Source organism: Pseudophryne corroboree, chromosome 6, assembly GCF_028390025.1.
Source record: "Pseudophryne corroboree isolate aPseCor3 chromosome 6, aPseCor3.hap2, whole genome shotgun sequence".
Classification (NCBI taxonomy): domain Eukaryota; kingdom Metazoa; phylum Chordata; class Amphibia; order Anura; family Myobatrachidae; genus Pseudophryne; species Pseudophryne corroboree.
The window spans coordinates 590,908,523-590,932,761 of record NC_086449.1 but is presented as its reverse complement, the minus strand read 5'-3'; the positions used below and the strand labels follow the sequence as shown (position 1 = coordinate 590,932,761).

General features: G+C 46.1%; 1 protein-coding gene across 2 annotated transcripts in view; it reads left to right on the top strand.

Moving 5' to 3' along the window:
- The window catches only part of CFAP43 (cilia and flagella associated protein 43), a 265,732-nt gene that overhangs the window by 62,897 nt on the left and 178,596 nt on the right, over window positions 1-24,239 (top strand). For both annotated transcript variants that reach the window (XM_063927999.1, XM_063927998.1), the window contains 5 exons: window positions 5,456-5,538; window positions 7,867-7,998; window positions 14,276-14,392; window positions 17,453-17,533; window positions 17,674-17,822. In XM_063927999.1, the coding sequence (XP_063784069.1) occupies window positions 5,456-5,538; window positions 7,867-7,998; window positions 14,276-14,392; window positions 17,453-17,533; window positions 17,674-17,822 (562 nt within the window). The remainder of the gene's footprint in view (window positions 1-5,455; window positions 5,539-7,866; window positions 7,999-14,275; window positions 14,393-17,452; window positions 17,534-17,673; window positions 17,823-24,239) is intronic.

The window sequence follows — 24,239 nt, the reverse complement described above, 5'->3', positions numbered from 1 at the left end:
GCTATTGGCAACCTTCACTATCAATTCCAGGCTCTGCCGTTTGGACTGGTCGCGGTCCCTCGGATCTTCACCAAGGTTATGCTCCGTCGCCAAGGAGTCAGGTTCCTGCCGTATCTGGACAATTTGCTGATTCTAGCAAACTCCCACAATGTTCTCCTCAGTCATCTACAACTGACGGTAAACTTCCTACAAGCCCACGGGTAGCTCATCAAGTGGAAGAAGTCCTCACTGGTCCCTGCTCAGAGCATGGTGCACCTGGGGGCACTACCGGACACACACAGTCAACGGCTGTTTCTGTCTCCAGAGAAGGTCCTGAAACTTAAGAAGACTTCCTTTCTCGCCCAAGACTGTTGATACACTCGGCGATGCAAGTAATAGGCCTCATGGTGTCTGCTTTTGACATGGTAGAGTACACTCAATTTCATTCCCGTCCTCTACAGAGGTTAATCCTTTCCAAGTGGGATGACCTACCTCATTGGATCAGGTCTCACATGATCTCTTTGACTCCGTAGGTTCGTCTGTCACTGACCTGGTGGCTACAGGACCAGCAGTTGAGCAGGGCCGTCTCTTCTGGATCCCCAACTGGGTCCTGCTGACTACAGACGCCAGTCTGAGGGGTTTGGGCGTGGTGTTGGAGCAACACTCTTTCCAGGGTCGGTGGACCATGAAGGAGTCACTCCTCCCGATAAGCATTCTGGAATTGCGGGGCAGTGTTCAATGCTTTGTCTCTCGCCCTGCCTCTGATATAGAACAGGCCTGTTCAAGTACGGTCAGACAACGCCACCACGGTGGCATACATAAACCATCAAGGCGGCACTCGAAGCCGCATGACAATGATGGAAGTGTCAAAAATCCTTCGTTGGGCGGAACGTCTTCTGCCGGTAATATCGTCAGTGTTCATTCCAGGAGTCCTCAACTGGGAAGGTGATTTCCTCAGTCGTCAGGACGTGCACGCCGGAGAGTAGAGTCTTCATCAGGAAGTATTTCAACTCCTAGTGAACAAGTGGGGCCTACCAGATGTAGACCTAATGGTGTCTCGACACAATCACAAAGTTCAGGTCTTCGGATCAAGGACCAGGGATCCTCAAGCAGCGTTCGTGGACACACTTGCAATTCCATGGAACTTTCGGCTGCCCTACATGTTCCCTCCAGTGTCACTCCTGCCCAGGGTACTACGAAAGTTCAAACAAGTAGGAGGCATACTACTTCTAGTCACTCCAGCATGGCCCAGACGGCATTGGTTTTCAGAACTGCAGGGTCTATTGATAGAGAGTCCTCTTCTACTTCCTCAATGCCCAGACCTCCTTGTTCAGGGCCCTTGTGTCTATCCAGACCTGGCCAGACTGGCTTGAATGGCGTGGCTCTTGAAGCTTTGCTCCTGAGGGCAAAAAGGATTCTCCAAGGTGGTCATCCAAACTATGCTGAAGGCCCACAAACCGGCATCTGCGTGGATTTATTATAGGGTCTGGAATTCTTACTTCATCTGGTGTGCTGCTAAGAATTACGAGGCTTATGAATTCAGTACTTCCAGACTTCTGGCTTTTCTGCAACAAGGCCTGGACTTAGGAGTTCGTCTGGCCTTCCTCAATGTTCATATCCCTGCCTTGTTGATGTGGTTTCAGAGAAATATTGCGTCTATTCCTCACGTTCATACTTTCACTCAGGGTGTTTGACAGATTCAGCCTCCCTATGTCCCTCCTGTGGCTCCATGGGATCTGTCTGTTGTTCTGAATGCCCTGCACGAGTCTCCAGTTGAACCTCTTGAGTTAGTGTACCTTAAATGGCTCACGGTCAAGGTCCTGTTCCTACTGGCTATTGCCTCTGCTAGGAGGGTGTCAGACCTAGGCGCTTTGTCCTGTCGTCCACTGTTTCTGATATTTCACCGTGACCAGGCAATTCTTAGAACTCGCCCTCGTTATTTGCCTAAGGTGGTGTTATCTTTTCACCTTAACCAAGAGATTGTGGTTCCAGCCTTCAGCTCTTCTGGTTTGTCCTACAAAGAGTGGTCTTTGGATGCGGTACGGGCTCTCCGTATATACGTGGAGAGGACTGCCTCTATCAGGAGGTCAAATTCCCTTTTTGTACTTTTCGGTTTTCACAAACGTACTTGGCCTGCGACTAAGCAAACCTTGGCCAGATGGATTAGAATTGTGATTGCACAAGCTTATGCACAGGCTGGACCTCCAGCTCCTGCTGCTATTAAAGCCCATTCTACTCGGTCTGTTGTACCCTCTTGGGTGACCCGCCGTGGCGCGTCCACTGAACATTTGTGCAAGGCGGCTACGTGGTCCTTAGTGAACACGTTCATTAGGTTCTATGCCTTTGATACGTCCGCCTCCCAGGATGCTTCCTTTGGACGCTGGGTTCTTATACCCGCTAAGGGGTGTCCCCTCCCTTGAGGAACTGCTTTGGGACATACCTAATGTATTCCCTGTGGAACACAGTATACCCCGCTGCAGAAAAGGAGATTTATGGTAGACTTACCATTGTTAAATCTCTTTCTGCGAGGTACACTGGGTTCCACAGGGCGCCCGCCCTGACGCACCTAGCTTCTATGGGTTTGTTTGGCATTAGCCGCTGGTCCCTTCTCCTGTCGTGAGAATGTGGTTCTATGTGATTAACATCTGCCTTTTCTTTTACCTGCTCCTGCATTGGACTGGTTTATGAAACTGAGCTCACAGTGCCTGGAGGCGGGGTTATAAGGAGGTTCCAATGCATCTTGGGACAGCTATAGCTTTAACCTTTTGGTGCCTGGATGTATTCCCTGTGGAACCCAGGGTACCTCGCAGAAAGACTTTAAACAATGGTAAGTCTGCCATAAATCTCCTTTTAGCCTATATAATCTTAAGGCTTTCTTGTAAGAATGAGGGAAAAATATAAAAATCTAGCTGAATGTCACCTGTCTCTCCCGTTACGGAACCTAGAAACTCCCCATATTTGAAACAGGGGAGTCATCTTTTCCAGCTCTGTTTCCCTATACTGTACAATGGGGGTCATTCCGAGATGATCGTAGCTGTGCTAAATTTAGCACAGCTACGATCATTCACACTGACATGCAGGTGGACACCCAGCACAGGGCTAACCCCCCCCCCCCCCCGAAGTCAGTGCCGCCCCCCCCCCCCCCTGCAGAAGTGCAAAGGCATCGCACAGCACTGAAAGAGCAGCTCCCGACCAGTGCAGCTTTAGCGTGCTGGGGCCAGGAGCTACTCATCGCTCCCTGGCCCGCCCCCCGTTCGGTCCAGCAAACGCCGCCGTTCTGCCCCCCCCCCCGCCCAGTGACCGCCTCTGCCTGTCAATCAGGCAGAGGCCATCGTAGCGGCCCGACAGCCTTCGGCCGTCTGACATGCTCCGGCGCACTGCGGCACCGGCGCATGCGCAGTGCTGACCCGATCGCACCGCTGCGATAAACTGCAGAGTGCGGTCGGGTCACAATTACCCCCAATGTATTATTGTCTGGTGATCAGTGTGCAGAAAACTTAGCAAGTCTAGGGATCTCCACCATCAGTGGCGGAACATGCGAGTGGTGGGCCCAGGTGCAAAAATATGATTTGGGCCCCCCTCCTCCATCCCCACCCAAGTTCATAATATGCCACATGGCAATGGGTGACAGGGAGAGGCAGGGGGTGACAGCGTAAGGAAAGGGGAGCCCGAGATTAACATAGAGAGGCAGGGGGTGACAATGGAAGTTAAGGGGATGCAGAGGGTGACAAGAAGTGACAGGGAGAGGCAGTGGGTGACAGGGAGAGGCTGACAGAGAGAGACAGTGGGGCCCACCCTGCTGTCTGCACTGGGCCAATTATCCGACATTGCTCAAAAGTCAGGTGATAACTCATTGGTGATCTGGGCAGTAGTGGGCCCCTTAGTCCTCAGGGGCCCAGGTGCAATGCACCTGCAGCACCAATGGTAGTTCCACCTCTGCCTACCATCCTGGCTTCCATTCCATTAACTCATAGGGGTTTTATGAATCCTTAGCATTTAGCAATACCTGAATTTGAATTTATCTATATAAAATGACACAGATCTTCACTGAACGCTACAACGGGCAGTACTTCCCAACAGCTGGAGTCCAGAACCAAGGAGGCGGGATGTCTGTGTAATATACTCGTACCTTGGTACACATATGTCCATATGTAGATACAGATGTTTCTTACATTTATTATAATTATTACTTAATCTCAGGGTACCACAAAAATCTTCATTGGGGGCGTAGACACAGAGAACCTACAGTCACAGTGCTGGGCATACAGGAAGCATAATACAGTGCATAATACAAAGGTAAAGAACATGCAAGAGGCAAGGATGCATAGGTGGATGAGGTGGGAACAGACAAGACGTCACAAGGAAAGAGGTCCCTGCTCATGACAGATTACAGTCTAATGTAGTACAGTATCTAATCAATAGTGGATTGTTTGAGATCCTTCCACTAATATACCTTTCACATAGATCCTCTGACCTGGTCCTGGCTTGGTGGGAAAGGGTAGTTTGTCCAAGTCGGGTCTTCAACCCTGTTCTTGACCAGAGTCGAATAAAGGACTGGCCTGGATTAGCCGCAGTGTGAAAGGAGCAACCTGGGTTATTTGACCCAGGTTATGTTTTAAAGATGTTGATTGGCTGTTTATCTCGAAGTCCACCACAAGGGAGTGACCTTGCAGAGTAGAGAGACGGCTGTGACAAAAGGTGCAGTGTGAACAGGGACGACCAGGGAATAACCGGGTCCAAGGTGCAATGTGAAAGGAATCTGAGCAGCTGTGACACGGATTGAAAATGTGTTCAAAAACCCAGGTTGGACCCGGGATTTTGGTGTGAAAGGGTTATTGGAAAAACAGGACAGGAATGGAATTCTGGATTTAGAGGGTTCTTCAGAGTCCTTAGTAGTTTTTGCGCTAAGGATGAAATCGCATACTGTGGGCTGTCCAGCACAGGACAAGCATGTATAGCGTCTCCCTGCATTGCAGAATCCAGAATTAGAGGTTGACCCCTGCCTACGCAGCCTGGCTGCATAGGCAGGAGCACCCCCGCCATGTTTTCGATCGTAGGAAACACAGACGACGTTACCGGTCCACCCCGGAAACGGCCATGACATGCCTGCGTTTCCTGCTCCCCTTAACCCCAACGCCACGTCGCCGCCCCCAAATGCCCGCCACCTGTCAATCATAATACGATCGCTTCCTTCCGGGATGCGATTGCATAATGAAAACACGTGCAATGTGGCCGCGGCACATGCGCAGATGGACGAAAAGCGTCCGTTTGCAAATTTTTCAACACTGCGTCCATCTCTGAATAGACCCCTTAGTCCACCGCTAGTTAGAATCTATGTTACTATAACTATACTAAGTAGATTCTTATCCATACATTTCACTAAGTTTAAAACACCAGTGTTGCATTGTTTTATTTACACAACTGAAATGTTTCATTTTACACCCTGTTCACTAATAGAAACACTTTTATTCTCCAGAACAGTCACCTGGAGCCGCACTATGTGAAGGAAGCATACACACTATGGCACTTTATAGAGATGGACTCTACATTGCTGGAAGTGTAAGAGCTTATTTGTTAGATGTGATATTTTATGGTTACTGTGCTGGATTTCATGTCAGTTTACTCAGTTATTTGTGTTTGCGATGATTCTGACATTACACAGTTTATACTGCATCAACTAAACTGCTGCATCTTTGTGTAAAGAAGTCACTTGCTGGCACTTTCATGCAGGAAACGGAAAACATTTACGTTTGCTTGTTAAATTATAAACTTAAATGAAATCTTTTACCTACACACAATGGGCCTGATTCTGAGTCTGACATCTGTGAAAACAGACGCCTCCTGATTGCAAGCTGACAGAATCACAAAACATGGTATGCAACTATGCACATGCGCCGGATGATGCGTCCAAAGTTGCAAGCAGGTGCGTGCTGCATCTTGGGGGTCATTCCGAGTTGTTCGCTTGTTATTTTTTTCTCGCAACGGAGCGATTAGTCGCTAATGCGCATGCGCAATGTCCGCAGTGCGACTGCGCCAAGTAAATTTGCTATGCAGTTAGGTATTTTACTCACGGCATTACGAGGTTTTTTCTTCGTTCTGGTGATCGTAATGTGATTGACAGGAAGTGGGTGTTTCTGGGCGGAAACTGGCCGTTTTATGGGAGTGTGTGAAAAAATGCTACCGTTTCTGGGAAAAACGCGGGAGTGGCTGGAGAAACGGAGGAGTGTCTGGGCGAACGCTGGGTGTGTTTGTGACGTCAAACCAGGAACGAAACTGACTGAACTGATCGCAGATGCCGAGTAAGTCTGGAGCTACTCAGAAACTGCTAAGAAGTGTCTATTCGCAATTCTGCTAATCTTTCGTTCGCAATTTTGATAAGCTAAGATTCACTCCCAGTAGGCGGCGGCTTAGCGTGTGCAATGCTGCTAAAAGCTGCTTGCGAGCGAACAACTCGGAATGACCCCCCTTGTGTGAACAGAGACTAATATAAAGTAGGTATTTTTGGGCGGCGAGTATTAAGAAGCATGGTGCGGCTGTTTATGATGGAAGTGTCATTGGTGTAATAGGCATGTACTGTATGAAGACCTCTGTGCAATTCTGATTTATGCGTACGGGGATGGAACACCTGTTTCTAACTGATCTCTCGCAGCTATCATGGGGCAAGTGATGTTGTATCAGTGAATGCTAAAACAGTATATAGTCTTGTACTTTCATACGCATGGAAAGCAGCCTCAGAAATGTCAGACTCAGACTGGGTGTATCCATTATGACTTGAGGCAATGGGGGTCATTCGGAGTTGTTAGCTCGTTGCCAATTTTCGCTATACTGCGATTAGTCGCTAACTGTGCATGCGCAAGGTACGCAGAGCGCATGCGCTTAGTTATTTTACACAAAACTTAGATGTTTTGCTGTAGCGTCTGTGGCGCTTTTCAGTCGCACTGGTGTTCGGTAAATGATTGACAGGAAAGGGGCGTTTCTGGGCGGCAACTCAGCGTTTTCCCAGCGTTTGCTAAAAAACACAGGCGTGTCAGGTAAAAACGCGGGAGTGTCTGGAGAAACGGGGGAGTGGCTGGCCGAACGCAGGGCGTGTTTGTGACGTCAAACCAGGAACGAAACGGGCTGAGCTGATCGCAGTGTAGGAGTAAGCCTCGAACTACTCAGAAAGTGCTAAGAATTATTTATTCGCAATTCTGCTAATCTTTCGTTCGCAATTCTGCTAAGCTAAGATACACTCCCAGAGCGCGGCGGCCTAGCATGTGCAATGCTGCTAAAAGCAGCAAGCGAGCGAACAACTCGGAATGAGGGCCAATATGTAGGCTAATGCCTCTTAAATGTAATAGTGTCCAGTGACATCACATAGACCATTTCTGGTAGCCAGGGGCTATCCAATTACCCCATAAACCGGCATTTATCAGGGATTATGCTTTGGGTGCCTTAGGCATCCGAAGCATAAATGCTATAAGCAGCTTTCGGAGCTGTGATAACACGTGATCGGGAACTTACCCCGGATTCCATCGTGTGTTATTGCAAGATCACGGGTCCTTTTTCGACTGTTAAAAATAGCTTAGAATTGGATAACGCGATAAGGACTATTGGTCAAACATCGCACATTTTTATCTGGTGAAAAAGGATTGCGCCTAATAGGATAGCCCCTAATATATAGCTTATTCTGCATGCTTTCTACTTGTATAAAAAGAAACTTGCCACTGATGCTTTCTGTATTGAAATGAAAAAGTAATTACAAATATTCTCTTGTTTCAAGATACCAATGTAAGTATGGCAGATCCACTGATTGTATTTCTTTGTGTGACCGTGATTCCTGTATTAAAGAAAGCTAGATTTTTCCATTCAGTGCTGTCATTTGCAATTGGTATTTTCTGCACCCAGGATGGAATCTTACGATCATGCTCAATAAAGGGCTCAGAGATTAAACTTGAAGAATGCTGGAATGCAAAGGAACCTATTGAGAGCATCAGTTTTTCTCCAGATTACAAGATGCTTTCCATTGCAACAAACAAGGTATGCATCATATGTTTAATGTACTAGCTTCAGTTACCGTGATTCACACTGATTTACAATTGGACCGCCTCCTTATTATTATAATGATGGGAAATGCATCTTTTGTCATGAAGTACATTTAGTAGAGATGTGCACCGGAAATTTTTCGGGTTTTGTGTTTTGGTTTTGGGTTCGGTTCCGTGGCCGTGTTTTGGGTTCGAACGCGTTTTGGCAAAACCTCACCGAATTTTTTTTGTCGGATTCGGGTGTGTTTTGGATTCGGGTGTTTTTTTCAAAAAACCCTAAAAAACAGCTTAAATCATAGAATTTGGGGGTCATTTTGATCCCAAAGTATTATTAACCTCAATAACCATAATTTCCACTCATTTTCAGTCTATTCTGAACACCTCACACCTCACAATATTATTTTTAGTCCTAAAATTTGCACCGAGGTCGCTGGATGACTAAGCTCAACACCTGGCCCATCTAGGAGTGGCACTGCAGTGTCACGCAGGACGGCCCTTCCAAAAAACACTCCCCAAACAGCACATGACGCAAAGAAAAAAAGAGGCGCAATGAGGTAGCTGCGTGACTAAGCTCAGCGACCCTAGTGGCCGACACAAACACCTGGCCAATCTAGGAGTGGCACTGCAGTGTCACGCAGGACGGCCCTTCCAAAAAACACTCCCCAAACAGCACATGACGCAAAGAAAAAAAGAGGCGCAATGAGGTAGCTGCGTGACTAAGCTCAGCGACCCTAGTGGCCGACACAAACACCTGGCCAATCTAGGAGTGGCACTGCAGTGTCACGCAGGATGGCCCTTCCAAAAAACACTCCCCAAACAGCACATGACGCAAAGAAAAAAAGAGGCGCAATGAGGTAGCTGTGTGAGTAAGCTAAGCGACCCTAGTGGCCGACACAAACACCTGGCCCATCTAGGAGTGGCACTGCAGTGTCACGCAGGATGGCCCTTCCAAAAAACACTCCCCAAACAGCACATGACGCAAAGAAAAATGAAAGAAAAAAGAGGTGCAAGATGGAATTGTCCTTGGGCCCTCCCACCCACCCTTATGTTGTATAAACAGGACATGCACACTTTAACCAACCCATCATTTCAGTGACAGGGTCTGCCACACGACTGTGACTGAAATGACGGGTTGGTTTGGACCCCCACCAAAAAAGAAGCAATTAATCTCTCCTTGCACAAACTGGCTCTACAGAGGCAAGATGTACACCTCATCATCATCATCCTCCGATTCATCACCGTGTACATCCCCCTCCTCACAGATTATCAATTCGTCCCCACTGGAATCCACCATCACAGCTCCCTGTGTACTTTGTGGAGGCAATTGCTGCTGGTGAATGTCTCCATGGAGGAATTGATTATAATTCATTTTAATGAACATCATCTTCTCCACATTTTCTGGAAGTAACCTCGTACGCCGATTGCTGACAAGGTGAGCGGCGGCACTAAACACTCTTTCGGAGTACACACTTGTGGGAGGGCAACTTAGGTAGAATAAAGCCAGTTTGCCTCTTTTTCCTGCCAGTATACGTACGGACTGTGTGACGTGCCTACTTGGATGCGGTCACTCATATAATCCTCCACCATTCTTTCAATGGTGAGAGAATCATATGCAGTGACAGTAGACGACATGTCCGTAATCGTTGTCAGGTCCTTCAGTCCGGACCAGATGTCAGCATCAGCAGTCGCTCCAGACTGCCCTGCATCACCGCCAGCGGGTGGGCTCGGAATTCTGAGCCTTTTCCTCGCACCCCCAGTTGCGGGAGAATGTGAAGGAGGAGATGTTGACAGGTCGCGTTCCGCTTGACTTGACAATTTTCTCACCAGCAGTTCTTTGAACCCCTGCAGACTTGTGTCTGCCGGAAAGAGAGATACAACGTAGATTTTAAATCCAGGATCGAGCACGGTGGCCAAAATGTAGTGCTCTGATTTCAACAGATTGACCACCCGTGAATCCTTGTTAAGCGAATTAAGGGCTCCATCCACACGCTCAGTGTTAGCTCCTCCTTCAATGTCTCCTGCTTCTTCTGCAAAAGCCTGATGAGGGGAATGACCTGACTCAGGCTGGCAGTGTCTGAACTGACTTCACGTGTGGCAAGTTCAAAAGGTTGCAGAACCTTGCACAACGTTGAAATCATTCTCCACTGCGCTTGAGACAGGTGCATTCCACCTCCTTTATCGTGCTCAGTTGTATAGGCTTGAATGGCCTTTTGCTGCTCCTCCAACCTCTGAAGCATATAGAGGGTTGAATTCCACCTCATTACCACTTCTTGCTTCAGATGATGGCAGGGCAGGTTCAGGCGTTTTTGGTGTTGCTCCAGTCTTCTGTACGTGGTGCCTGTACGCCGAAAGTGTCCCGCAATTCTTCTGGCCACCGACAGCATCTCTTGCACGCCCCTCTCGTTTTTTAAATAATTCTGCACCACCAAATTCAAGGTATGTGCAAAACATGGGACGTGCTGGAATTTGCCCATATTTAATGCACACACAATATTGCTGGCGTTGTCCGATGCCACAAATCCACAGGAGAGTCCAATTGGGGTAAGCCATTCTGCGATGATCTTCCTCAGTTGCCGTAAGAGGTTTTTAGCTGTGTGCGTATTCTGGAAAGTGGTGATACAAAGCGTAGCCTGCCTAGGAAAGAGTTGGCGTTTGCGAGATGCTGCTACTGGTGCCGCCGCTGCTGTTCTTGCGGCGGGAGTCAATACATCTACCCAGTGGGCTGTCACAGTCATATAGTCCTGAGTCTGCCCTGCTCCACTTGTCCACATGTCCGTGGTTAAGTGGACATTGGGTACAACTGCATTTTTTAGGACACTGGTGAGTCTTTTTCTGAGGTCTGTGTACATTTTCGGTATCGCCTGCCTAGAGAAATGGAACCTAGATGGTATTTGGTACCGGGGACACAGTACCTCAAACAAGTCTATAGTTGGCTCTGCAGTAATGATGGATACCGGAACCACGTTTCTCACTGCCCAGGATGCCAAGGCCTCAGTTATCCGCTTTGCAGCAGGATGACTGCTGTGATATTTCATCTTCCTCGCAAAGGACTGTTGGACAGTCAATTGCTTGGTGGAAGTAGTAAAAGTGGTCTTACGACTTCCCCTCTGGGATGACCATCGACTCCCAGCAGCAACAACAGCAGCGCCAGCAGCAGTAGGCGTTACACGCAAGGATGCATCGGAGGAATCCCAGGCAGGAGAGGACTCGTCAGAATTGCCAGTGTCATGGCCTGCAGGACTATTGGCATTCCTGGGGAAGGAGGAAATTGACACTGAGGGAGTTGGTGGGGTGGTTTGCGTGAGCTTGGTTACAAGAGGAAGGGATTTACTGGTCAGTGGACTGCTTCCGCTATCGCCCAAAGTTTTTGAACTTGTCACTGACTTATGATGAATGCGCTGCAGGTGACGTATAAGGGAGGATGTTCCGAGGTGGTTAACGTCCTTACCACTACTTATTACAGCTTGACAAAGGCAACACACGGCTTGACAAATGTTGTCCGCATTTCTGTTGAAATACTTCCACACCGAAGAGCTGATTTTTTTGGTATTTTCACCAGGCATGTCAATGGCCATATTCCTGCCACGGACAACAGGTGTCTCCCCGGGTGCCTGACTTAAACAAACCACCTCACCATCAGAATCCTCCTGGTCAATTTCCTCCCCAGCGCCAGCAACACCCATATCCTCCTCATCCTGGTGTACTTCAACACTGACATCTTCAATCTGACTATCAGGAACTGGACTGCGGGTGCTCCTTCCAGCACTTGCAGGGGGGCGTGCAAATGGTGGAAGGCGCATGCTCTTCACGTCCAGTGTTGGGAAGGTCAGGCATCGCAACCGACACAATTGGACTCTCCTTGTGGATTTGTGATTTCGAAGAACGCACAGTTCTTTGCTGTGCTTTTGCCAGCTTAAGTCTTTTCATTTTTCTAGCGAGAGGCTGAGTGCTTCCATCCTCATGTGAAGCTGAACCACTAGCCATGAACATAGGCCAGGGCCTCAGCCGTTCCTTGCCACTCCGTGTGGTAAATGGCATATTGGCAAGTTTATGCTTCTCCTCCGACGATTTTATTTTAGATTTTTGAGTCCTTTTTTTACTGATATTTTGTGTTTTGGATTTTACATGCTCTGTACTATGACATTGGGCATCGGCCTTGGCAGACGACGTTGATGGAATTTCATCGTCTCGGCCATGACTAGTGGCAGCAGCTTCAGCACGAGGTGGAAGTGGATCTTGATCTTTCCCTATTTTTGGAACCTCAACATTTTTGTTCTCCATATTTTAATAGGCACAACTAAAAGGCACCTCAGGTAAACAATGGAGATGGATGGATACTAGTATACTTATGGATGACGAGTGACTGACGACACAGAGGTAGCTACAGCCGTGGACTACCGTACTGCGTCTGCTAGTATAGAGATGATAATGATATAAAAAATATATATATATCACTACTGCAGGTATATATAATATAATGACGGACCTGCTGGACACTGTCAGCAGACTCCTAAACTACTAGTATGAAGAAGATAGAAAAAAAAACCCACCACAGGTAGGTATACAATTATGGACGAGCACTGACGACACAGAGGTAGCTACAGCCGTGGACTACCGTACTGCGTCTGCTAGTATAGAGATGATAATGATATAAAAAATATATATATATCACTACTGCAGGTATATATAATATAATGACGGACCTGCTGGACACTGTCAGCAGACTCCTAAACTACTAGTATGAAGAAGATAGAAAAAAAAAACCCACTACAGGTAGGTATACAATTATGGACGAGCACTGATGACACAGAGGTAGCTACAGCCGTGGACTACCGTACTGCGTCTGCTAGTATAGAGATGATAATGATATAAATATATATATATATATCACTACTGCAGGTATATATAATATAATGACGGACCTGCTGGACACTGTCAGCAGACTCCTAAACTACTAGTATGAAGAAGATAGAAAAAAAAAACCCACCACAGGTAGGTATACAATTATGGACGAGCACTGACGACACAGAGGTAGCTACAGCCGTGGACTACCGTACTGCGTCTGCTAGTATAGAGATGATAATGATATAAAAAATATATATATATCTCTACTGCAGGTATATATAATATAATGACGGACCTGCTGGACACTGTCAGCAGACTCCTAAACTACTAGTATGAAGAAGATAGAAAAAAAAAACCCACCACAGGTAGGTATACAATTATGGACGAGCACTGACGACACAGAGGTAGCTACAGCTGTGGACTACCGTACTGCGTCTGCTAGTATAGAGATGATAATGATATAAAAAATATATATATATCACTACTGCAGGTATATATAATATAATGACGGACCTGCTGGACACTGTCAGCAGAATGCGTTTATAGAATAAATAAAAAAACACCACAGGAGTGTTTAACTTTTTCAGGCAGACAATATACTGGTGGTCACTGGTCAGTCACACTGGCAGCAAAAGTGTGCACTGTACTCCTGCTATAACTGCACCCCAGTCTCCCCCACAATTCAGCTGTGTGAGCAGTGAGCACTCAGCACAGTCAGATATACATAGATATATCATGCAGCACACTGAGGCTGAGCACAGATATGGTATGGAGCGTTTTTTTCAGGCAGAGAACGGATTAAAAAAAACTAGCAAAACTCTGCACTGACTGTACTCCTCCTAACAGCTCTCCCCAATCCTCCCCACAATAAGCTAAGCAGCAATCAGATCAACTAACTAGTACTAACAGTAACTATAAACGGAGAGGACGCCAGCCACGTCCTCTCCCTATCAATCTCAATGCACGTGTGAAAATGGCGGCGACGCGCGGCTCCTTATATAGAATCCGAGTCTCGCGATAGAATACGAGCCTCGCGAGAATCCGACAGCGGGATGATGACGTTTGGGCGCGCTCGGGTTAGCCGAGCAATGCGGGAAGATCCGAGTCTGCCTCGGACCCGTGTAAAAAGGCTGAAGTTCGGGGGGGTTCGGATTCCGAGGAACCGAACCCGCTCTTCTCTAACATTTAGCACAAATTATTACAGGACAAAATTCATTAGTACAGTTTAAAATAGTGAGTTCTAATATTAAAATTGGTAGCCAAAAGGTATAAATGTAAATATTATATAACATCAATAAAAACTTGCATGCACATACGTGTCTTGCATATTTTTAATATAAACATATAACTGCTCAATTAATATGTAATGTAATGTTACAGCAAATCTTACATTTCACTATCAGTAACTGTTTTTATTATTATTTTAGGGTTGTGTATATATATACCCACATAAACAGTCTGGAGACCCATTTAAACTATTAAATTCATATAATGAGGACATAATCGCTGCTGATATTGTGGCAAATGGAAACAATCAGTGTTTGGTAAGTGGCAATCTTTTCCTCTGCCAAATGCCAACAATGCAATGCACACATTCCCCTGGGAATAATATGTAATATATCTTTATACTTCAGGTATTATGCATTTTGTGCATGCTAGTTCATGGTGCATTGTAAGGTTGTTTAGCCATTTCATGATCAGTAGGAAGTCATAAGCCACAGTAATTTACTATGGGCTAACTATAGTTACAGAGCTATCCAGTTAGCCCCGAAGGCAGGCTGCAGGTAACAGGGATTTTTTTCTGTTTTTGGTTGCTATAACCATGTTAACATCACATAAATATAGGGTAATTAATTCGGAAATAGATGTGGAGTCTCTGCAGAATGATTTATCTAAACTTGAAACCTGGGCGTCTAAATGGAGAATGAGGTTCAATATAGAAAAATGCAAAGTTATGCATTTCGGGACTAAAAACAAACTTGCATCTTGCATATTAAACGGGGAAAGTCTAGGGGTAACAGTATTGTAAAAAGATTTGGGGGTACTTATTGATAATAAACGTAATAACCGTATACAATGTCAAAGCGCAGTAAAAAAGGCAAGTAAGGTTCTAGCGTGCATAAAACAGGGAATTGAGACAAGGGACGAGGATGTAATCCTGCCGCTGTACAAATCATTGGTACGTCCGCACCTGGAATATTGTGTTCAATTTTGGGCACCACTGTATAAAAAAGATATCAGTGAACTCAAAAGGGTTCAAAGGCGAGCTACTAAATTGATTAAAGTGCTAGAGGGACTGGATTACGAGGAAAGGCTTACTAAGATGAATATGTATTCTCTGGAAAAGAGGCGTCTAAGAGGAGACATTATTAATATCTTCAAATATGTAAAGGGGCACTACAAAGAGTTATCAGAGGAATTATTTATTAAAAGAACTCTGTTTAGGACACGTGGGCACTCGCTGAGACTGGAGAAGAGAAAATTCCATACGCAACGTAGGAAAGTGTTCTTCACTGTTAGGGCAATAAGGATTTGGAATTCCCTGCCAGAGAAGGTGGTAATGGCAGACTCTGCAAATGCATTTAAAAATGGATTGGATAAATTTCTGATTGAAAATGATATGCAAGGTTATAGCATTTAAAATATTGACGTTGTTAATCCGGGTGTAACATGACTTATATTTGTTAACTAGTCATAAAACATTACTTCAGCAGGTATATTATAATCAACTCAACTTAATACAGAATACAGGTTGAACACAATGGGCATTTTGCCTCTATTCAACCTCATGTATGTTACTATGTATGTATGTATGTATGTCCTGTAACTTATCTTGGATTCTATGGGTTAACGCCCACTAACAGTTAATTTACCGGGCTAGAAAAAGGGGCTGTAATCGAATAGGTAGTATGGATGGTGTAATAGTTCGCATTACTGCCTCACTGAGGTCATGGGTTCAATTCCGACCATGGCCCTAACGGTGTGGAGTTTGTATATTCTCCCCATGCTTGCATTTGTTTACTCCCGAAGTCCAAAAATATATTGGTATGTTAATTGGCTCCCAGCAAAATTAACCCTAGCATGAAAGTGTGTGTGTGTGTGTGTGTGTGTGTGTGTGTGTGTGTGTGTGTGTGTGTGTGTGTACATGTGGTAGGGTATAGATTGTAAGCTCCACTGGGACAGGGATTGATGTGAATGGCCAAATATTCTCTGTAAAACGCTGCGGAATATGTGTGCACTATATAAATGGTGATAATAGTAAATACCACCCTTTTTCACACATGGTAAATGATTGGGGCTAACTGAATTTCCCAAATATTATATTTTTAATGAAAAATTATATATATCAAGTATATATACAGGCGCTGTGATGAGTGTGCTTTTCCTAGCAGCTGAATCAATAAGGGGTAGTCAAACCCTTTAAAAACATACAAATTAGAAAGGAGTATACAGCGCTATTGACACAGTAAGATCTAAATAAGTGAATATTTAATAATAGATTAAGAAAGACTTATACAATTAAAAAACATGCAATCTAAGATGTAAAATATCTCGCTAATGACTTCAAGTGGACTGAAAGCTTGTGATATTGCCACCAGCTAGTATATTAAGCATCCATCATCATATTTGAAACCAACATATATACAGTCATATTTACGGACCAAAGGTGTTATAGTTCATCCAATTGGATGTGGTTACCGAGTCTGTGTTCCGTTTAATAAGGCTCCCGTGAGATGCAAGTCCGTACGGCAACAGTTGTTGGGGTCCTGGTTCATAGTTCACTTGGAACTCCGTGTTCCATAAAATAGGTTCTCCTCCAGATGTATTAGGCAGTTAGCAATGCCAATGGGAGTCCTGGTTCACGGAGGTGGGCAAATGCAGGGTCCTGACTGTAAAGAGTGGCGTGGTGATGGTGCTGGTTGGCGAAGGTCCACATAGGTCTCAACCTAACGCGTTTCACTGCTCCAGGCAGCATTTAGTATTTATATACAGTATACTGTATATATTTGAAAATGTGCTGTTTGTGTAACTTGTTAAATGTTCACAGTAGCTATTAGTCGGGTTTGTGAGGTAGCAAAATCTGATAATATGAACCCTAGGGCAGGGCCGAAACTATGCTGTTTGTCACCCGGGGCAAGGCAGTAATTTGGCGCTAACAGGTTAATAACACTCACAGTTAAGGGCACCAGAGCAGGACATGAAAGCGCACTAGAGTACACTGCTTGCAGGCGGCCGCCACAGCTGTGTTAAAGGGCAGTGTAGTGCAGGGCAGTGTGAGCAGGGAACACATGGTGAGCAGAGGGGAAGCTGGAGGAAGAGGTGCACACCACTGGGAGGACACACGCAGCGGGTATGTATAGAGCCCTGTGTGCTAGGGTGGTCAGGATGTGGGTCTGCAGAGGTCTACTTGTGTTGCTTAGCTGTAAATCCACCACTGTGGCTCAGCGTGTGCCCCCCCCCCCCCCCCCTAGTTGCAGCCCTGTCTAGAGAGGGAAAACTGGAATAAAGATATTGAATGGGTTAGAAGAAGCTGACTTTACTTCTAAACTCAACTTTATTTATACTGTAGCTGTTAGATGTAACTGCCTTTTTTCTAATTAAAGAGTGTGGGAAGGTCAGGAAGAGTGCAGCTGTGGTCACTGGAGGACGGAGCAAACATCAGCACTTTGTGTATCGATACACAGGTATTTCTGTATTTTATTTTATATATCTAAACTCTGTAATTGGGTTGTTATTCTGCTGTAACTTCCTGTTCTTGTGTCATAATCAACCTTTTGGACAGGTCAGGTCACATGGTATATTGTGTTGTGTTTCTTTCCTTCAGGCAACGTGCATGGCGTGTTGCCCGTCATCCAACTATGCAGCTATTGGAAGTAGCAGCGGACATATCTTTTTCATTGATGTTGTGAAAGTTAAAACTCCTCGAATAGTGAGAAGAAAACGACTTTATCATGTCCCTGTGCTACACTTGCAGTGAGTTACTATAGCCTTACACTGAAATGCCCTGAATCTTGTCCCAGTCCATTCTATAACACTGGTCTGCATTATACTTAGGTCAAGGTTTTCATAGGTGATCATTTATATTTAGTGCTTGGTGAATTCAAAATGATAACTCATTATGCTTAATCAGGTCAGGTTTTCTTGCTCGCTCAAGTTCAAAAAAAATACATATATCATTAATAGATTATATAAAAGTTTTTAAATTATAATTATTGTTTCAAACCAGACTTACTTTCGCATCAGATGTACAGTATATACAGTATATGAAATGGTACACAAATACAGTTATTCTGGAAGAAAGGTCCTTTTCAAAGAGTATTTTGTACCTGGGATGAGGCACCAGCTATCCACAAGCATATTCCCAACCTGACAATTCTGACCTTGCTCTTTGCGATTAGCAAATTGCAACGGTGATATCTGGCAACTCTGTACAGGGAGGAGGGGGGCAAGGTATACTGGTATATAGCTGCTCACTGCTCCAGGTAGTCTGGCATGAGCTCTCTCAGTGTATTGAGGCTGAAATGCTGGCGGTCGGGATCCCGGAGGTCAGCATACCGACCCTGGGATCCGGGCTGCGAGAATACTGGTGGGGGGGGGGGGGGGGGGGGGGGGGGGGGGGCGGGCGCAACGGTAGCCTTGTGTAAAATAAAAGAATATTGTTTTTTGCAGAAGAACTACAAGTCCCAGCAAGCCTCCCCCGCAAGCTGGTACTTAGAGAACCACAAGTACCAGCATGCGGGGGGAAATGGGCCCGCTGGTACCTGTAGTTATTCTGCAAAAAAAATACCCAAATAAAAACAGGACATGCACACCGTAAAAGTAAAACTTTATTACACACATGCTGACACACACATACTTACCTATGTTCACACGCCGACTCTGGCCACGTCTCCAAGAAGAATCCGGGGTACCTGAAAATAAAATTATACTCCCCTAAATCCAGTGTGTCCTGTTCTTTTTTTTGTAATCCACGTACTTGGCAAAAAAACAAACCGCATTTACCCGGACCACGCACTGAAAGGGGTCCCATGTTTACACATGGGACCCCTTTCCCCGAATGCTGAGACCCCCCCCGTGACTCCTGTCACAGAGGGTCCCTTCAGCCAATCAGGGAGCGCCACGTCGTGGCACTCTCCTGATTGGCTATGCGCGTCTGAGCTGTCATACAGCGCATCACACAGCCTCTCCATTATCTTCAATGGTGGGAACTTTGCGGTCAGCGGTGAGGTTATACGTGGATTACAAAAAAAAAAAGAACAGGACACACTAGATTTAGGTGAGTATAATTTTATTTTCAGGTACCCCGGATTCTACTTGGAGACGTGGCCAGAGTCGGCGTGTGAACATAGGTAAGTATGTGTGTGTCGGCATGTGTGTAATAAAGTTTTACTTTCACGGTGTGCGTGTCCTGTTTTTATTTGGGTATTTTTTTTGCAGAAGAACTACAGGTACCAGCGGGCCCGTTTCCCCCCCGGATGCTGGTACTTGTGGTTCTCCAAGTGCCAGCTTGCGGGGGAGGCTTGCTGGGACTTGTAGTTCTTCTGCAAAAAACAATATTCTTTTATTTTACACAAGGCTATCAGCCCCCCATCCGCAGCCCTTGGATGGGGGGGACAGCTTCGGGCTTCACCCCTGGCCCTTGGGTGGCTGGAGTGGGGGGACCCCTTGATTTAAGGGGTCCCCACTCCTCCAGGGTACCCCGGCCAGGGGTGACTAGTTAGTGATTTAATGCCAGGGCCGCAGGGACCGATATAAAAGTGTCCCCCTGGCTGTGGCATTATCTCTCTGACTAGTGGAGCCTGGTGCTGGTGTTAAAAATACGGGGGACCCCTACGTCTTTTGTCCCCCGTATTTTTTGCACCAGGACCGGACGCTGAGCCCGGTGCTGGTTCTAAAAATACGGGGGATCCCCAGTCAATTTTTCCCCCGTATTTTTACAACCAGGACCGGCTCAAAGAGCCCGAGGCTGGTTATGCTTAGGAGGGGGGATCCCACGCATTTTTTTTTCTGGATTTTAACCCATTCCCACCCCTTCCCACTGAAAACCATGCTCTCTCTATTTTAGTCAGTTAAAAAAAAAAAATTTTTTTACAAAATATATAAATAACAGTTGTGTATCCTAATAGACAAACCAAGTGCCTAATCCCTTCTAATATAAATAGATATGCTATTAGCAATAAAAAAAACACCCAAAAAATCATGTTTTAATTTTTTTTTATTAGATTCCGCCAGCAAAGTGAGGCGGAATGAAATTGACGAAATTACTGTCGAAAAGCACTGTTGTCGAATCGACATTCTTCAATTGAATATACTTTTGTCGAAAAGCCGCATGGGGGTATATGCAATTCCGGGCGAATTGCGGCATTTTTTCGCCCGTTTTTAAATTCGACACAGTTCGACCGCCGAATTCCGGCCAGCGGGTGCCGGAATTCGACATATTCAATAAAAAACGGATTCGACAGTCCCGCTGTCGAAAAACGGACCAATTGACGGATAAGTGCGTCCTGGATTCAACTTTTAGGACGGCACAAAAATCGGTTAAAAACCCTAAAAAAATTGCGTGGGGTCCCCCTTCCAAAGCATAACCAGCCTCGGGCTCTTTGAGCCGGTCCTGGTTGTAAAATACGGGGGAAAAACGGACAGGGGATCCCCCGTATTTTTAGAACCAGCACCGGGCTCTGCGTCCGGTCCTGGTGCAAAAAATATGGTGGACAAAAAGCGTAGGGGTCCCCCGTATTTTTTGTACCAGCACCGGGCTCCACTAGCTGGGGAGATAATGCCACAGCCGGGGGACACTTTTATACCTGTCCCTGCGGCCGTGGCATTAAAACCCCAACTAGTTACCCCTGGCCGGGGTACCCTGAAGGAGTGGGGACCCCTTAAATCAAGGGGTCCCCCCCTCCAGCCACCCAAGGGCCAGGGGTGAAGCCCGAGGCTGTCCCCCCCATCCAAGGGCTTTGGATGGGGGGCTGATAGCCTTGAGTAAAATGAAAGAATATTGTTTTTTGCAGAAGAACTACAAGTCCTAGCAAGTCTCCCCCGCAAGCTGGTACTTGGAGAACCTCAAGTACCAACATGCGGGGGGGGGGGGGGGGGAACGGGCCCGCTGGTACCTGTAGTTCTACTGCAAAAAAAATACCCAAATAAAAACAGGACACGCACACCTTGACAAGTACAACTTTATTACACACATGCCGACACACACATACTTACCTATGTTCACACGCCGACCTCTGTCCGCTTGTCCAAAAAGAATCCGGGGTACCTGAAAATAAAATTATACTCACCTAAATCCAGTGTCCTGTTATTATTTGTAATCCTCGTACTTGGCAAAAAAAAAAACGCATACCCGATCCACACGGACTGAAAGGGGCTGACCGCGGGTGACCTCACCGCTGACCGCAAAGTTCCCACCATTGAATATAATGGAGGGGCTGTGCGATGCGCTGTCTGACAGCTCAGAGGCGCATAGCCAATCAGGAGAGTGCCACGACGTGGCGCTCCCTGATTGGCTGAAGGGACCCTCTGTGACAGGAGTCACGGGGGGGTCACAGCATTCGGGGAAAGGGGTCCCATGTGTAAACATTGGACCCCTTTCAGTCCGTGTGGATCAGGTATGCGTTTTTCTTTTGCCAAGTACGAGGATTACAAATAATAACAGGACACTGGATTTAGGTGAGTAGAATTTTATTTTCAGGTACCCCGGATTCTACTTGGACAAGTGGACAGAGGTCGGCGTGTGAACATAGGTAAGTATGTGTGTGTCGACATGTGTGTAATAAAGTTGTACTTTCACGGTGTGCGTGTCCTGTTTTTATTTGGGTATTTTTTTTTGCAGTAGAACTACAGGTACCAGCGGGCCCGTTTTTCCACTGCATGCTGGTACTTGTGGTTCTCCAAGTACCAGCTTGCGGGGGAGACTTGCTGGGACTTGTAGTTCTTCTGCAAAAAAACAATATTCTTTCATTTTACTCAAGGCTATCAGCCCCCCATCCGCAGCCCTTGGATGGGGGGGACAGCCTCGGCTTAACCCCTGGCCCTTGGGTGGCTGGAGGGGGGGACCCCTTGATTTAAGGGGTCCCCACTCCTCCAGGGTACCCCGGCCAGGGGTGACTAGTTGGGGTTTTAATGCCACGGCCGCTGGGACCGGTGTAAAAGTGTCCCCCGGCTGTGGCATTATCTCCCCAGCTAGTGGAGCCCGGCGCTGGTACAAAAAATACGGGGGACCCCTACGCTTTTTGTCCCCCGTATTTTTTGCACCAGGACCGGACGCAGAGCCCGGTGCTGGTTCTAAAAATACGGGGGATCCTCTGTCCGTTTTTTCCCCGTATTTTTACAACCAGGACCGGCTCGAAGAGCCCAAGGCTGGTTATGCTTAGGAGGGGGGACCCCACGCATTTTATTTTCTTGATTTTAACCCATTCCCACCCCTTCCCACTAAAAACCAGGCTCTCTCTATTTTAGTCTGTTAAAAAAAAATATATTCTTTTAAAAAATATATAAATAATACTTGTGTCCCTCTAATAGACAAACCAAGTACATAATCCCTTCTAATATAAATAGATATGCTATTAGCAATTAAAAAAAAACAAAAAAAAAAAACATGTTTATGGGGTATATGCAATTGCGGTCGAATTGCCGCAAAAGTTGAAAAATGGGACATTTTCGACCAAAAAAACGTGTCGAATTGGATTCGGCAATGCAATACAGTACTTTTCGACGAAAAAACGGACGTTTCAGATTCGACTTTTTGCAATTCGACATTTTGAAAATTCTACATGTCTGCAGTGGTAAAAATGCGGCTTTTCGACAAAAGTATATTCAATTGAAGAATGTCGATTCGACAACAGTGCTTTTCGATAGTAATATCGTCAATTTCATTCCGCCTCACTTTGCTGGCGGAATCTAATAAAAATAAATTAAAAAATGTTTTTTTTTGTGTTTTTTTAATTGCTAATAGCATATCTATTTATGGGGGTCATTCCGAGTTGTTCGCTCGTTATTTTTTTCTCGCAACGGAGTGATTAGTCGCTAATGCGCATGCGCAATGTCCGCAGTGCGACTGCGCCAAGTAAATTTGCTATGCAGTTAGGTATTTTACTCACGGCATTACGAGGTTTTTTCTTCGTTCTGGTGATCGTAGTGTGATTGACAGGAAGTGGGTGTTTCTGGGCGGAAACTGGCCGTTTTATGGGTGTGTGTGAAAAAACGCTACAGTTTCTGGGGAAAAACGCGGGAGTAGCTGGAGAAACGGAGGAGTGTCTGGGCGAACGTTGGGTGTGTTTGTGACGTCAAACCACTGTGACTGAACTGATCGCAGATGCCGAGTAAGTCTGGAGCTACTCAGAAACTGCTAAGAACTGTCTATTCGCAATTCTGCTAATCTTTCGTTCGCAATTTTGATAAGCTAAGATTTACTCCCAGTAGGCGGCGGTTTAGCGTGTGCAAAGCTGCTAAAAGCAGCTTGCGAGCGAACAACTCGGAATGACCCCCTATATTAGAAGGGTTTATGTACTTGGTTTGTCTATTAAGAGACACAAGTATTATTTATATATTTTTATAAGAATACTTTTTTTAAAAAAAAATAGAGAGAGCATGGTTTTCAGTGGGAATGGGTTAAAATCAAGGAAAAAAATGCGTGGGGTCCCCCCTCCTAAGCATAACCAGCCTCGGGCTCTTTGAGCTGGTCCTGGTTGTAAAAATACGGGGGGGGAAATGACAGGGGATCCCCCATATTTTTACAACCAGCACCGGGCTCTGCGCCTGGTGCTGGTGCAAAAAATACGGGGGACAAAAAGCGTAGGGGTCCCCCATATTTTTTACACCAGCACCGGGCTCCACTAGCTGGGGAGATAATGCCACAGCCGGGGGACACTTTTATACTGGTTCCTGCGGCCCTGGCATTAAATACCCAACTAGTCACCCCTGGCCGGGGTACCCTGGAGGAGGCGGACCCCTTAAATCAAGGGGTCCCCCCTCCAGCCACCCAAGGGCCAGGGGTGAAGCCCGAGGCTGTCCCCCCCATCCAAGGGCTGCGGATGGGGGGCTGATAGCCTTATGTAAAATAAAAAAATATTGTTTTTTTGCAGAAGAACTACAAGTCCCAGCAAGCCTCCCCCGCAAGCTAGTACTTGGAGAACCACAAGTACCAGCATGCGGGGGGAAACGGGCCCGCTGGTACCTGTAGTTCTTCTGCAAAAAAAATACCCAAATAAAAACAGGACACGCACACCTTGAAAGTAAAACTTTATTACATACATGTCGACACACACACATACTTACCTATGTTGACACGAGGTTCGGTCCACTTCTCCAAGTAGAATCCACGGGATGTACCTGAAAATAAAATTATACTCACCAAAATCCAGTGTAGATCGGTCCTCTTGAGAA